A 15,733-nucleotide genomic window follows, 5' to 3' on the forward strand; every position below is an offset into this window, starting at 1 on the left:
CCCCCCGAGGACCCCGGAGGCCGCCCGCGCAGCCAGACCCTGGTGTAATATGCGCCGGCGGGACTGGCTGAAAACGGGTGGCCACTCGGCCCATCGCAGGCTGGAGTATCGCCGGGTTGCCGCTGCAAGCAGCGGCCGACCGGCGCGGCGCGATTCCCGCCCCCGCCAAATCCCCGGCGCCGGAGAATGCGGCAGCTGGCGGGGGTGGGATTCACGCCGCCCCCCAGCGATTCTCCGACCCGGCGGGGGGTCGGGGAATCCTGCCCCCCAAGCTTATGTCAACAAACAAAGTGATATAGCTGGCATAGATTTTTTTTCACCTTAATATTTTCTTTTAAATTAAAGGCCAAGAGATTTAAATCCTTTGAAAGCTTGACAGTTCTAATGAGCTTGACAATTTTCTGGACAGCTTGACAGTTTCCTTGGCAGCTCCCTTGACAGCTCCATATTTTACGCACATTCGTGTCTACTTTTTCATCCCAAAGAGCAAATTACATCTCCCGAAAGTGGACATGGACCAATCCAAAAGTGTACTCTGCCCCTCCAAAGAATTCCACTCGCTTTAAACTTTTACCTGTTGCTCATGTTTCAGACAGGCCACTAATGAAAATTGGATCTGACTGAAAGCAGCTGCACTTTAACATGTGCAGCTGCCTCTGGGGGCCACAGATGTGCAAAGTTCGACCTGTCTCAAATTAAAACTAACTTATCAAATGAGTATGTGAACGGCTAAGTGCTGTTTAAGTGTCACGTCTTGAGTCATATTATAAAATGCATCCTGGATTAAAAGAATTATACAACACGGAAGGAGGCTGTTTTTCCCATTGGATTTCGGCTGGCTCTATGAAAACTATCCAATTAATCCCGCTCCCTGGCCACTCTTTGGCACTATCTTTTTTCCATCCAGTGTTTATCCAGTTTGCTTTGGAAAGTTATTTGTGAATCTGCTTCCACCACGCTATCAGGCACTGTTTCCGCAAGTCATCACTGTTTCATCTCGCCGATTCTCTTAAAATTCTGTCCTTTAGGTCCTGACGCTTCTACCACTTGGAACAGTTTTTCCTCATTTACTCCATCAAAACCCCTCTATTAAATCTCCTGTGAACCATCCTTGCTCCAATGCAAAAAAATCCCAACTTCTCCAATCTCTCCACATATATTTCTCTAAACTGCTTCATTTGCTACACTTCCTCCAAATTTCCCATTACCCTTTCACTTCTGAAGCTAGACTATATTCTACATGAAGTGTTAACCCACCAGAGCCAGTGACAGCCAACTCGAAACTTGTCCTGGCCTCATATCCAAAAGGTCACTGGATAGTAAGTAAGATTCATCGCAAAACAGAAGAAAACCATGTCAACTCTTTGAAAGAGCGGTCCAATTTCTCCCACTCCCATGTTCTTTCCCTCATGTATTTTTTTAACCTTTTCATCGATATATCAAATTTCTTTCGGGAAATTACGATTGAATTACGCCACCAGAGTTTGAGGCAACTCAAAAAATGCCTCTTTACTTGTCCGATTCTTTTGCCAACTACTTGAAATCTGTGTTCTCAGATTATCAACTATCCTGCCAGTAGAAACAGTTTGTCCTTGTTTATATACCAAAAGCTCATATAATTTTAATATATCCTATTAAATTTCTCCTTAAAATAAAAGATATACTTGCATTTAGAGAATGCTTTAACAACCTCATTATTTCCCAAAATATTTCAGAGGCAACAAAGTACTTTTGAAGTAGACTCATACTTCAATGACCTGTTGTAGAGTCGGAAACAGGACAGCAAATTTAAGCACAATACCCACAAACAGCAAATAGTCAGGTTTCATGGTGCTGGTTGACCTTAATCTCTTCTGTACAGTGCAGACCAATTCAATTTTGTTAACAAAAACAAAAAAAACTGATCAATCTCGGTAGGTCTGGCAGCATCTGTGAGAGAAAGAAGGAAGCTAACTTTTATTAATCTTTCTACATACCTCAAGGGTGGGATTCTCCGATAATGAGGCCGAGTGTCCCCGCCGTTGCCGCGGGCACGATCGATTCAGGCCTCGAAAAGGAGCCAGCAGCGGGGCGGCGAAAAACACGGTGGGCGTGGCGCCAGAGCGGCATCGTCATCGCGCGACACCCGGCTAACGCCGCGTCATTTAAAGTGCGCGATCCGCGCACAGGACCCGAACGATTGAGCCCCGCCATGCCGCTCCCAGGTTGCGGGACAGTAATATGGACATGCTGCTGGACGCCATAGAAGAGCACAGGGCCATCTTGTGCCCAAGACGTGGGCACCGGCAACCAGCTAGCACTGTGAGGCGCGGTTGGCGTGAGGTGGGCACCGCGGTTAGTGCTGTGGGGCACACCCCCCGGTCTGGAGACCAGTGCCGCAAGAAGCTCCACGACCTCACGAGGGCTGCCAGGGTAAGTACCCAGAGGGTTCCCCCGGGCCACACCCCACCCCTCTCTCCCCCCCCCTCCCACCACCACGTCTCGCTGTCCCCCCGCCTCTGTTCACGCTGGGGAGAGTGGGGGGGGGGTTGGGAACACCACATTGTACCTGACCCACATGGGCAACATAACCCCCTGAGAGCTGCCAAGGCATGGTGCCCAGGGTCCCCCAACCCAGTCATAATGTGGACAACATCTGCGCATCTTGATGCTGACCGCCTAACTCTGATGCTTCCCCCCCCCCCCCCTCCGCAGGACAAGACTGCTCACAACCTTCGTGAGCGTTCAAGAACCGGAGGGGGATCACCTGTGCTGCACCCCCTCACCGTCCATGAGCAGAGGGCTCTGAACCTTGCTGGGGGAGCCGCCACCTGGGAAGTAGCGCCATGCCAGGTCGAAGACGCAGGAATATGTGAGACTCCCCTGCCTGGCTACACCCCCTCAGCCCATCACATCCCCAGCCCCCATCACACTGCACCCTATACCACTGCCCCCAAGCCCCCCCCCCTTGTCAATCCACCTCGTGACAATACCCCCCCACCCCCTAACCCCCCCGACACTCCACCCCCTCACAATTCCCCCTCCACCCCCTCCCCCCCCCCGACACTCCACCCCCTCACAATTCCCCCTCCACCCCCTCACACCCGACTCCACGTGTCTAACGATACATGCCTCATTGTCCTCCCCAGGGCCAGGAGCCGATTGACCAGGGACGTCGCGGAGAAGCCCCCCCCCCCCCATCCAGCTGCAAGCACATCCTGTGGCACTGGAGGGGGACGCACAGAGGACAGACAGACATGACAGGGACGAAGACAGAACAGACATTGAGGACACTGATGGCCGTGACTCGGACGAGGAGAGGGCTGCGAGCCAGGACAGTGACGGAGAGAGGACGGGGACTCTGGACAGTGACGCACAGAGGACGGCCAGACAGTCGACGAACACACTGGACATGGCACCTAACGTGGGCCGCGGACAAGTAGCGTCGGTCCAAGGATCGACCCAGGAGACCCCGGACCTGGGGACAGATGAGGAGCTGGTGTTTGCGGCACTGCTGTCACCCACAACATCCACCATCGCAGATACACTCACCGCGGTTGGGCACATAAGTGATGAGGCTTTGGGGTCACTAACTGATGCGCACCACACAGCCGAGCCGGTACAGCAGGTGGAGATAGGAACAGCCGAGGGGCTGGACAGTCGGAGGGCAGCCCAGACCCAGCACTCAGCTGCCACCCAGACAGTTCTCGGGTTCCTGGACTTACTAGACCCACCCAAAGACCCAATGCATTTGGAAACCCAGGGAGTGGACAACGGGATGAGGGCCATCTTCCGGCATCTGCAGACGCAGTTGGAGGAGTCCATCCGCGTCCAGGAGCTGGGAGTGGTGCCGGTCATGGCTGCCACCCAGGCCGACACCACACGGGTGGCGTCCATGGTGGAGGCAATGGGGACAATGGTTTCGACCATGGGTCAGGTTCTGCAAGGCGTGGGGCTTGATGTGCACGCGTCATCCGTGGCCCAGGACAGGGCTGCCCTCTCACAGGCAGCCATGCACCAGAGCCAACTGGACATTGCCGCCGCGCTCCGGGGTCTGGTCCAGTCTCAGCAGGCCATGGCCCTGTCCCAGCAGGCCATCGCTGAGAGCACCGGCGGCCTTGCCCAAGTGCTGGATGACGTCGCAGAATCCCAGCGGGAGGTTGCGCAGTCCCTGAGCCCCATCGCTCGGAACGTTCAGACCCTGGTCGATTCCACTGCGGGCCCCCAGGACTGGCAGCACTAGGTGTCGGTGGTGGCACAGCGCATGTCTCCATAGGCACCACCGTCCCATAGTGAGGCCCGGGGGCCAACGGGCTCACCGACGGAGGAGGAGATTCTGGTGCCCATCCCGGTTACTCCAGCAAGGGAGGTCCCGGAACACTCGGACTCCCCCCGTTCCGTTCCTGGTGCATCTGGTGGGCAGTGGGCAGAGCAGGGTGGCACCACGCCATCAAGCACGCCCGCCGAGCAGCCTGGCCCATCCAAGCCAGGTCGCCCCAGGAAATGCGCGCCGAAGGGGACCAACGTCGCAGGGCAGGAGTCTCAGCAGTTCGCCTCCACTCCTGCTGTACCGTCTGGGGATACACCAAGATGTAGTGGTAGGGCCCGTAAGCCAAGAAGTTAGACACGTAGTAAGTTGGCACGGGTGCAGGGCAAAGCTCAATTGTAGGGGCTAGGGCACTTGTATGTGAATATCACGATTAAATTCACTGTTACACCAAACCTAGATGCCTCTGTGCTATGTTCCGTGCCTGAGGGCTGTGAGGGGGACCAAGTGGCGCTGGGGTTGAAGTTCTGTACAACGGTGAGGCCGTGTGAGCGCATCTTCCCCCCCCCCAATCACCCCGTCGCCCTCAGCAACCCAACGCCAGCTGCCCCACCTGGCCACGTGGTGGGTTGTCCGTGACGCATACAGGGACCACCGACCATGGAGGGTTTAGCTATGGCCATGAGTCAGACATTGTCTAGCGATCCGGAGCTCACAGTTCATCGCAGAGCAGGTTGTCATCATTCAACATGGCACTGATCACACCCGCTGACATAAGTAACTGTGTTAAAACATTCACGATGCGCCGCAGATGTAAGGTGGTGTAAAGGTGGTGGTGTGGGCAGTAGGGTTGTGCGATGGTGCGGGAAGTGGGGGTGCTGGGTGGTGCGGTTGTGCGCGATCCGATGTGCAAGTGCCTTGCTCAGCGATGCCCTCCCCCTAGTTAATGAAACGTGCGGCGATCAACGTCTCGCGTGCTCGCTCTCCTAGCCGGTGTCGTTGTGCGGCCTCCCGGTCATATCCCGCCCCCAGGTCATGTCTATGTCGTCCCCCCTCCCCATCCTCCTCCTCATGTGCAGAGACGTCGCCCTCATCAGGCTCACACCGTGTATCCTCCAGGACCTCGTCCCTCTGTTGGGCAATGTTGTGCAACACACAGCAGACCACAACCATGTGCCCGACCCTGTCGGGGTGGTACTGCAGGACCCCTCCAGAACAGTCCAGGCAGCGTAATCTCATCTTCAGGTGGCCAAAGCACCTCTCCACAACACCCCTGGTCACTGCATGGACCTCATTATAGCGGGTCTCCACATTGGTCTGTGGCCTCCGCATAGGCGTCATCAGCCACGACCACAACGGGTAACCCCTGTCGTCCAGCAACCAGCCCCCCAGCCAGGGGGGGGGGGGGGGTCCCTCGAAAATAGCGGTGATGAAAGAATGAGACAGTGTGAAAGCATCTTGCACGCTGCCAGGGTACTGGGCGCACACGTGCATTATCTTCATGCGATGGTCGCAGATCACCTGAATGTTCATCGAGTAGTTCCCCTTCCTGTTCAGGAAAACGTCCCTGTTATCCGAGAGTGGACGCATGCCGACGTGCACCCCATCAATCACCCTCTGGACCATCGGCATCCCGGCCACGGAGGCAAATCCCGCTGCCCGATAAGCCTGGTGTGCGCGGTCCTCCGGAAAATGTATGTATCTGTCGACGATGTCATACAGGGCGTCGGTGACGGCCCGGATGCACCGGTTCACCGATGCCTGCGAGATTCCAGACACGTCCCCGCTGGACCCGGTGGCGAAAAACTTGAGGGCAACCGTGACCTTGACGGCCACCGGGATAGCATGTCCTCCCCCCCCGTTCCACGTGGTGCCAGGTGCGCCACGAGGTGGCATATATGTGCCACGGTCTCCCGACTCAATCAGAGTCTTCTGCTGCATGCCGTATCCGGAAGCTCCTGGAACGACATGCGGTCCCGGTACACTTGAGGCCGCATGGGGCGCCTCCGGCGCCTTGGCACCACCACCTGCTCCTGCTCCTCCCCCTGTGCCCCATCAGGATCCGAATTCTCGTCCTCCGCATGCCTGACGATGTGGTGGTCATTGTCACCCTCCGCCTCCTCATGCACCTGTCAGGCGGGAGGACCTGCAGCATGAGAAGCTGGCACGGGGCTCTGTAGCCAGTCCCTCAGCTGCAGCCGCCGCTCCAGCAGCTGCTCTGAGCCGCCGAATGGCTACCTGCAGGCAGCCGCTTCCTCCACAGCGGCAAACATAGCTGGATGGTGTGCAAACATGACGACCTAAACGAATGTGGGGGGGGGTTTGGGAAGGAGGGACAACAACATGTTTAACGATGGCACTTTGACACCTCGACAGCCAGGGCCCAAGGGATACATGGGTGCCCCGGCTGCCTTGTACCGCTGCAGACACACATGCAACCTTCGCCCTGCCCACAGAATCCGTCCACCGCCTACTTAACCGTCCCTCCTCATTGCAGCGCCACTTGCCTCGGCCCATCAGCATAACCTGCACTTGGAAGCATGTCTTTGCCACCGTCTTGCCCTGGCAGACCGGCTGGCATGTCACTCCCGCGGGTAACCTTGCCCGCCCTCACCCCTCCCGCCCCAACAGCACGGCGGCATCATTTCCCCCACCCCCTCCTCCTTCCTCCACCCCCAGCAGAATCAAAGACCCCTCCCACCTGGGTTATTCTCTCTTCCAACCTCTTCCATAGGGCAGAAGATACAAAAGTCTGAGAACACGCACCAACAGGTTCAAAAGCAGCTTCTTCCCCGCTGTTACCAGACTCCTGAATAGCCCTAATATGGACTGAACTGATCTCTCTACGCATCTTCTCTACTGTTGTAGCACTATACTCTGTATGCTTCAGCCGATATATATGTACTTACATTGTGTATTTATCGTATGTCCTATGTTTTATGTTCATGCATGGAACAATCTGCCTGGACTGTCCACAGAACAATACATTTCACTGTACCTCGGTGCACGTGACAATAATATAAATCTAAATAAATCTGAATCCGAATCTAATTTTCATTGAAAGCAACGTCCCTCGATGTTGTGCACTTTGTTTTTTGTGATAATCATTTCAATTCATCATCTCCCAATAGATACACCATGATCAGTACCAATGACGTATCTGCGAGCATCGGCACTTCATGTTAATGCTGTACAATTCACAATGAACTTGACTCCAAAATGATCTCTTTCATCAAAGATTACTAGCTAGAATACTGGAGTGGGATTCCTGCTCATGTATTGTCCTCCCTAACTTGGTGCACTGAAGCCAATTGCAAAGATTGTACCACCTAATTTCTGGCTGAGATCTCTTAGATTAGCCCTGAGAAAACCAGGGGTCTCCAGGTCTGTATGACTCAGCTACTTGTTTGGATAAGAACTGCTGGGTCATGAGGACAACTTTATAAAAAATATTAAAATTCACAGACCCCCAAAGGTTTATGAATTAATCTATGTCAAAGAAATTGGCAGGCATATGGCGGTCAATAATATCAAGTCAAATAAATATTTCAGTGGGCATTATAGCCAGAGTTTCATCCACTAAAACATTGATAGAATCCTCCGGAATTAGATAAATGGGCATTTTCACACTATTTTTCCAAGGATTCTACAGATCTCCCACCAAAGTTACAGCAGGAGGTCGAGACAACTCTTGCAGCAATTTAGGGCCATTACATTTAAAGCAATTTTTATATATTGTCATGATTCTGAAGGAAAATCCATGAATTACATCCAGACATACTGAACTTTTAAATCAGACCTGTGGTTTTAGAAATGGACATACAAGCCAAAGATGGCTGAAGCTGTGTAAACTTCGTCACTGGCTAAATTGCTAGTGGGTGATAATGAGATGGACACAAAGGAATCATACCCTGTTTCCAGTCAAGGACACATGAAAAGCACGAAAGCCATACAGAAACTAACTGCCACCTCCTGTGAAGATAATGGGAGCTGATTATCATCTCAGCGGGAATTATATCCTGTGAACGATGTACCAGACAGGTTTGTGGATTTGTTGCCTTCCAGGAATACACAAAGAAAGCCAGCTGTAAAACTTGGTTAATGTCAGCTAGTCCTGGGAGTGTCAGCATGTGACAGAGGAGGAACACAGCCGTGGACCCCTGCAAGTTTTGCAGGTAACTCTCGCTCTCTGATTGCGGAGGCAAGACAAGTCAGCAAAGCTTTTTTTCAATATACATTTTGAGTACCCAATTCTTTTTTTCCCAATTAAGGGGCAATGTAACGAGGCCAATTCACCTACCTTGCACATCGTTTTGAGTTGTGGGGGTGAGACCCAGGCAGACATGGGGAGAATGTGCAAACTCCGTGCGGACAGTGACCCCAAGTCAGCAAAGCTACAGCTGTAAAGGAAACCGGGCAACTTCTCAGCCAAACTGAGGAACACTGGTATCTTAAAACCGACTATTCACCTGCTGAAGTCAGCTCTATTGGAATCGTGATTGCAATAGCCACAACGTTCCACCATCTACTCTTCACGGACAAATCAAACTTGGGCAATTTTTCCTGGGGACCGGTCGTAACAATATTATAAGCCTTTTTTTTAGATTAGTCTCATGCTTACTTTGATCTTCTGGCCAGGAACTACAAAATCTGTGTTTCTTGGTGTCAAAAGAGGACACTAACTCTGCAAACTCGCTGATGAACAAATATCAGCAACACGGTAGCATAGTGGTTAGCACTGTGGGCAACACGGTAGCATAGTGGTTAGCGCTGTGGCTTCACAGCGCCAGGGTCCCAGGTTCGATTCCCTGCTGGATCGTCTGTGCGGAGTCTGCACGTTCTCCCCGTGTCTGCATGGGTTTCCTCCCGGTGCTCCGGTTTCCTCCCACAGTCCAAAGACGTGCAGGTTAGGTGGATTGGCCATACTAAATTGCTCTTAGTGTCCAAAACGATTAGGAGGGGTTATTGGGTTAAGGGGATAGAGTTGAAGTGAAGGCTTAAGTGGGTTGGTGCAGACTCGAAGGGTCAAATGGCCTCCTTCTGCCCTGTATGTTCTGTGTTCTGTGTTCTTATCATGGTGCTCTACCAAGTCAGGAAGGCCTGAGACTCAAACCCTGGCCTGTAATAAGTTAGTTGATCCGATCCCAGGCTTGCTACATGAGTGCTGAGATTGGCTCCATTGTCCATATTTCAGAGGGGGGATGGAGATATTCATGGTTTGGCTCAAATTGCTTCAGACCATGATTGAAATTGCAAAGTGTGAATGAAGATGGAATCCAGTTTTGTTGGAGCAACTCACGCAGTCAAATAATATATTAATATTCAAGGTCTATGTTTACATGCGAGGAATGATTAGTTGGGTGAACTCATGGAGGGAGTACCTGGAATTGCACCTCAGCACAAGTCACTGCCTTTAAGAGAAAAAAGAGAGAAATCAGCAGGGAATGGGTAAGTACCAATGTAGCTCGCATAACAGATCTATCCATTCGTACAGATCTTTGCAAAGGAGTGATAAGGTAGATAGGGAGTACCTATTTTCTCTGGTAGAGGAGTTCAGAACAAGAGAGCAGAACCATAAAGTTAGAACTAAGCCATCAGGGGTTGATATCAGAAGGCACTTTTTCACACAAATAACAGTAGAAAATTAGAACTTTCTTAACCTCAAAAGCTGCTGAGTCTCGGGCAATTGATCATGTTAAATCTGAGAGTGATAATATAGGAAATAGGCACAGGAGTCAGCCATTTGGACCCTCGACCCTACTGTGCCATTCAACTGGATCAAGGCTGATCTTCTATCTCAACGCCAGTTTTGCTCCATATTCCTCGATGTCTTTAATATCTAGAAATCAATTAATCTCTGTCTTCGATGCATTCAATAACTGAGCACCCGCAGCCCTCTGAGGTAGAGAGTTCCAATGATTCACTAACCTCTGAGTGAAGAACATTTCTCCTCATCACAATCCTAAATGGCCTACCGTTCAATTTGGAGACTGTGCTCCCCAATTCTAGAACCACCATCCAGGAAAAACATCCTTCAAAATATCTTCAACTCACAAAAATCTAAGCATTACAGAACCAAAGATGCAAGTACAATTCTGATGCAGATCCATTGAGATCTAATTGACTGGCTGAATGGCCTCCTGTTCCTATGTTCCATCAATGGCATCACAATATGTTTACATACCCCATATTCCTTCGCTGCAGTGGCCACTCTAAATAAGATGTCTTCTTCTACAAAAGGTCTCACTGCATCGTGGATGATCACCACTTCAGGTTTCTCCAGCCAAGAGCTAGGAGATTGATTTACCACAAATGCTTTGAGCCCATTGAAAATGGACTGGTGACGAGTGAGTGCACCTTCGACAACGATTGCTCTTGAGTGACCATAATGTTCTATAATCGAACTCATCAACTCAAAGTTCTGTTTTGACACCACCACCACAATTTCCTTTATCCAATGAACTCTGCAAAAGAAAAATCAGATTTAGCAAAGAAAAAAATGTCACAAAATCACAAAGCAAACTAATACTACCACTGACATAAATACATCATGCAAGCCAATTACTGTGGTTCATAACTTCTAATCTCCGGCAAGGGGGGGGGGGGGATTTGGATCGTACCTGGGAAGTACGTGGGAAGATGCGCTGACGGCCACACACCCCGCCCCTGGAGATCTCCACACAAGGACTGCACAGGAATGCATGGGAGGTTCTAAACCATTTAGGACAGAGATGAAGAGAAAATTATTCACCCAGAGAGTGGTGAGCCTGTGGAATTCATTACCACAGGAATTGTTGAGGCCAAAACATTGTATGTTTTCAAGAAGCAGTTAGGTATAGCACTTAGGGCGAAGGGGATCAAAGGATATGGGCGGAAAGCGAATTAGGCTATTGAGTTCGATGATCAGCCATGATCATAATGAATGGCGGAGCAGGCTCAAAGGGCCGAACAGCCTCCTCCTGCTCCAATTTTCGATGGTCAACGTTGAACGATAACGTTGACTCTTCTCCCCACCCTAACCATCGATGGGACTATCCCACAACCTCCAGCCTCCCTGACTACCCTCATTCAATCTTATCAACCGCCCCTCCTAACTCATCCTATCCCCCATCCCCACTGACCACCTGCCACCTGAACCACCAAATCTCTACCCACTGCACACAAGGCCCTCCCAGCCCACTCTTTCCTCCCCCATTGACCACCTGAACCACCCCACAACACCCCACCCACTGACCATCCAACACACCCTCCCCATTCTATCCACTTCCCTTATATACTTACCTTCTCCCTAGCTTCTTAAAGTGGCTGGGAACTTTAAACTTGTCTGCTTTACGTCCGCTAGTGATGTAAAAAAAGAGGATGTGACTTCCTTTCCTCCACTCCTGCTGCGCTCAAATGAAGGCCTTGGGAATTCCCTGCTGAAAATTTTCTCACTCGGCCCAAGTCAGAAGTCTGGACGAGAAAGCTGCAGCTGGACTCCAGGGTAAGTAGAAAGGAGCGGAAGGGCAAAGGGCAATCTGACTGTGATTGCCATTCCTCAGAAATGTTGGCCCAATATTAACATTAATTAATATTAGTATTGAAGCGGCATGGTAGCACAGTGGTTAGCACTGTTGCTTCGCAGCTCCAGGGTCCCAGGTTCGATTCCCAGCTTGGGTCACGGTCTGTGCAGAGTCTGCACGTTCTCCCTGTGTCTGCGTGGGTTTCCTCAGGGTCCTCCGGTTTCCTCCCACAAGTCCCGAAAGACGTGCTTGTTAGGTGAATTGAACATTCTGAACTCCCTCTGTGTATCCGAACAGGCGCCGGAGTGTGGTGACTAAGGCATTTTCACAGTAACTTCATTGCAGTGTTAACGTAAGCCTACTTGTGACAATAATAAAGTATATTATTATTATTAGATCAATTATGTGTAAGCATTGAAGAGTCCTTTTCTACAATTCTTGCCTTTGAAAAATCCAATTCTGACAATAGTTACCGTTTCTGAGATTGCTAACTTACTGATATCATGGGCTGGATTTTCAAGATATTAAGGAATCTCAGTGGAGGAGTAAAAATTGTGACCGGGACCCAATTCCAGACATCCCGACCCTGTAGCCATCTGGGATGGCCACGTCACTATTGAAGTGTTGGGTACTCTGACACACAAATGAACCAACACGGTTGCGAATGGTACAACGCAGTTTTATTTCATTGAACTACAAACATAGTAAACTCTGGTATTCAGCGCATGGTGAACCTCTGAGTGGCTGGCAATGAGGTCTGTGCCCTGAGCTCTCTCCTGCTCGAGTGCCCAGGAAGTGTCGTGTTCCCTGCTTTGTACTGTGTATGCTCTTGTCCGTGATTGGCTGTCGTGTTGTGTGTGTTGATTGGTCCATTGATCTGTCCATCATTATGTGTGTAAGTATGTGCTGTGATGTTCACCTGAATATCATGACATCCCCCTTTTTTACAGGATTATGTGCCGACGTGGTTATAAATAGAGATGTGTACTGAGTGTAGCTAAACGTGTGTGTATGCAATATTTACAGCATGTACCATGGGGATTAACTATATACAAGGAGCGATGTCGGGTGTGACATAACAACGAGGGTGTACCATGAACAAAGAACGGGGAAACGTTGAACGATAAAGCGAATTCCTGCAACGATAAGAACATAAACATATTAACAAAGTGGTTGCATGAGTTCAATGTATAAACAGGCTCATAAGTCCAGTCTAGTAGGTGGGCGACGAATTCGGGTTGACCGCCTCAAGGGTAGGTCTGGAACCACCGGCTGAGGAACGGGCCTGGCCACGGGCGACGACGGAAGGGGCATGCTAGCAGGCAGCTCCACGAAGTCGAAATCAGGAACAACAGGAGGGCACGGTGTCGGTGTAAGGTCTCGGAGCGAGCGTGGAAGCAGGCGAAGAGCCCGGCGATTGCGCCGCCGAACGGATCCATCAGGCATGCGAACCAGGAACGAGCGGGAAGCCACGCGTCGGAGAACTTCGGCAGGTGCTGACCAGCCACCTTCTGGTAGGTGGATGCGGACTTCGTCTCCAGGGGCCAGGGCGGGAAGATCAGTTGCCCGTGTGTCATATGACCTCTTCTGGCGACCGCGCTGCAGTTTCATCCTGTGCAGTACCGGAGCATGGTCGATCGTGGGCGCCAGAATGGAAGGTACAGTAGTCCTGAGGGCGGGACCCATCAGCAGCTGGGCTGGTGAGAGACCAGTGGCTAGTGGGGCCGAGCGATAGGCCAGCAGGGCGAGGCAGAAATCCGATCCGGCAGCAGCAGCCTTACAGAGGAGCCGCTTGACAATGTGAACGCTCTTCTCCGCCTTTCCTTTGGACTGGGGGTGCAGAGGGCTGGACGTCACGTGTGTGAAGCCATACGAGGCAGCAAGCGATGACCATTCCTGGCTGGCGCAACAGGGCCCATTGTCCGACATGACAGTAATCGGAATGCCGTGGCGAGCGAAGGTGTCTTTGCAGGCCCTGATGACAGCGGACGACGTCAAATCGTGCAGGCGAATGACCTCTGGGTAGTTGGAGAAGTAGTCAACGACGATGACATAGTCCCTGCCGAGCGCGTGAAAGAGGTCCACACCCACCTTCGCCCATGGGGACGTCACCAGCTCATGGGGCAGAAGCATTTCAGGAGGTTGCGCTGGCTGAAACCTTTGGCAGGTTGGGCAGTTGAGCACCATATTGGCAATATCGTCACAGATGCCCGGCCAGTATACCGCCTCTCGGGCCCTCCTTCTGCACTTCTCGACCCCCAGGTGGCCTTCGTGTAGTTGGTCGAAAACCAGCTTGTGCATGCTGTGCGGAATCACAATCCGGTCCAGCTTCAGAAGGACACCATCAATGATGGCCAAATCGTCATGGACATTGTAGAACTGCGGGCACTGCCCTTTGAGCCACCCTCCCGTCATGTGGCGCATCACACGTTGTAGAAGGGGGTCGGCCGCAGTCTCTCTGCAAATGCGGGCCAGACGAGAGTCGTCAGCTGGCAGAGTTGCCGATGTGAAGGCCACCTGCGCCTCGACCTGACATACGAACCCCTCCGTATCTGGCGGCGTGCTCACTGCTCTCGATAGGGCATCGGCAATGATAACGTCCTTCCCTGGGGTGTAGACCAGTTGGAAGTCATACCTCCTGAGTTGAAGGAGGATGCGCAGGAGGCGAGGGGTCATCTCGTTCAGGTCCTTGTTTATTATGCTGACCAGGGGGCGGTGGGCAGTTTCAACAGTGAACCGGAGAAGACCATACACATAACCATGGAACTTGTCTAAACCGGTTAGCAAGCCCAGGCACTCCTTTTCGATCTGCACGTAGCGCTGCTCTGTGGGGGTCATGGTTCGCGAGGCATAGGCGACCGGGGCCCATGACGCAGTGTCATCCCGCTGCAGGAGCACTGCCCCAATGCCGGACTGGCTGGCATCAGTCGAGATTTTAGTGGCACGAGACGTGTCGATAAAGGTCAATACTGGTGCAGTGGTGAGCTTGAGTTTGAGCTCCTCCCATTCCTGCCGGTGTGTGTGCTGCCACTGGAACTCCGTGGACTTCCTGACGAGGTGGCGCAGAGATGTCGTGTGGGAGGCAAGGTTGGGAATGAACTTCCCCAGGAAGTTGACCATGCCGAGGAAGTGTAGTACCGCTTTCTTGTCTGCCGGCTGTGGCATGGCTGTGATGGCACTGACCTTGTCCGCATCCGGACGGACCCCTGACCGGGAAATGTGGTCCCCCAGGAACTTCAGCTCGGTTTGGCCGAAAGAACACTTGGCTCGGTTGAGGCGCAGGCCGTTTTCCCGTATGCGTGCAAAGACACGTTGGAGACGATAGATGTGCTCCTGTGGTGTGGTGGACCAGATGATGACGTCGTCCACGTAGACGCGCACGCCTTCAATGCCTTCCATCATCTGCTCCATGATCCTATGAAAGACCTCGGATGCAGAGATGATGCCAAATGGCATTCGGTTGTAGCAGAACCTGCCGAAAGGGGTGTTGAAAGTGCACAGCTTTCGGCTGGACGGATCTAGTTGGATCTGCCAAAAGCCTTTAGAGGCATCCAGTTTGGTAAATATTTTTGCCTTGGCCATTTCATTCGTGATCTCTTCCCGTTTGGGTATGGGGTAATGTTCCCTCATAATATTGTTATTGAGGTCTTTTGGGTCAATACCGATCCGGAGTTCGCCGGAGGGCTTCTTGACACACCATGGAGCTGACCCACGGCGTGGGCTCCGTGACCCTGGATAGGACCCCTTGGTCCTGGAGATCCTGCAGCTGCTGCTTGAGGCGGTCTTTGAGTGGCGCAGGGACCCTGCGAGGTGCGTGAATGACCGGGGTGACGTCTGGTTTGAGCCAAATTCTAAAGGTGTATGGCAGTGTTCCCATGCCCTCGAATGCCTCCTGGTTGTGGGCGAGGAGCAATTGGAGCTGTGCGTTCAACTCTGCATCCAGGAAGTCAGACGTTCCGTCTGGAGAGAGAGGGTGGACTCGTTG

The 15,733-nt window shown here is 52.0% G+C and overlaps 1 protein-coding gene across 6 annotated transcripts in view; it reads right to left on the bottom strand.

Moving 5' to 3' along the window:
• Positions 1 to 15,733, bottom strand: part of crppa (CDP-L-ribitol pyrophosphorylase A) — a 599,604-nt gene that overhangs the window by 567,345 nt on the left and 16,526 nt on the right. For 5 of the 6 annotated variants that reach the window (XM_072509159.1, XM_072509161.1, XM_072509158.1 and 2 more), the window contains exons 2-3: positions 10,431 to 10,710; positions 9,628 to 9,657 (exon numbers count right to left, since the gene is read on the bottom strand). In XM_072509159.1, the coding sequence (XP_072365260.1) occupies positions 9,628 to 9,657; positions 10,431 to 10,710 (310 nt within the window). The remainder of the gene's footprint in view (positions 1 to 9,627; positions 9,658 to 10,430; positions 10,711 to 15,733) is intronic. The other variant, XM_072509160.1, reaches the window with a different exon arrangement.

Source organism: Scyliorhinus torazame, chromosome 6 (assembly GCF_047496885.1).
Source record: "Scyliorhinus torazame isolate Kashiwa2021f chromosome 6, sScyTor2.1, whole genome shotgun sequence".
NCBI lineage: Eukaryota > Metazoa > Chordata > Chondrichthyes > Carcharhiniformes > Scyliorhinidae > Scyliorhinus > Scyliorhinus torazame.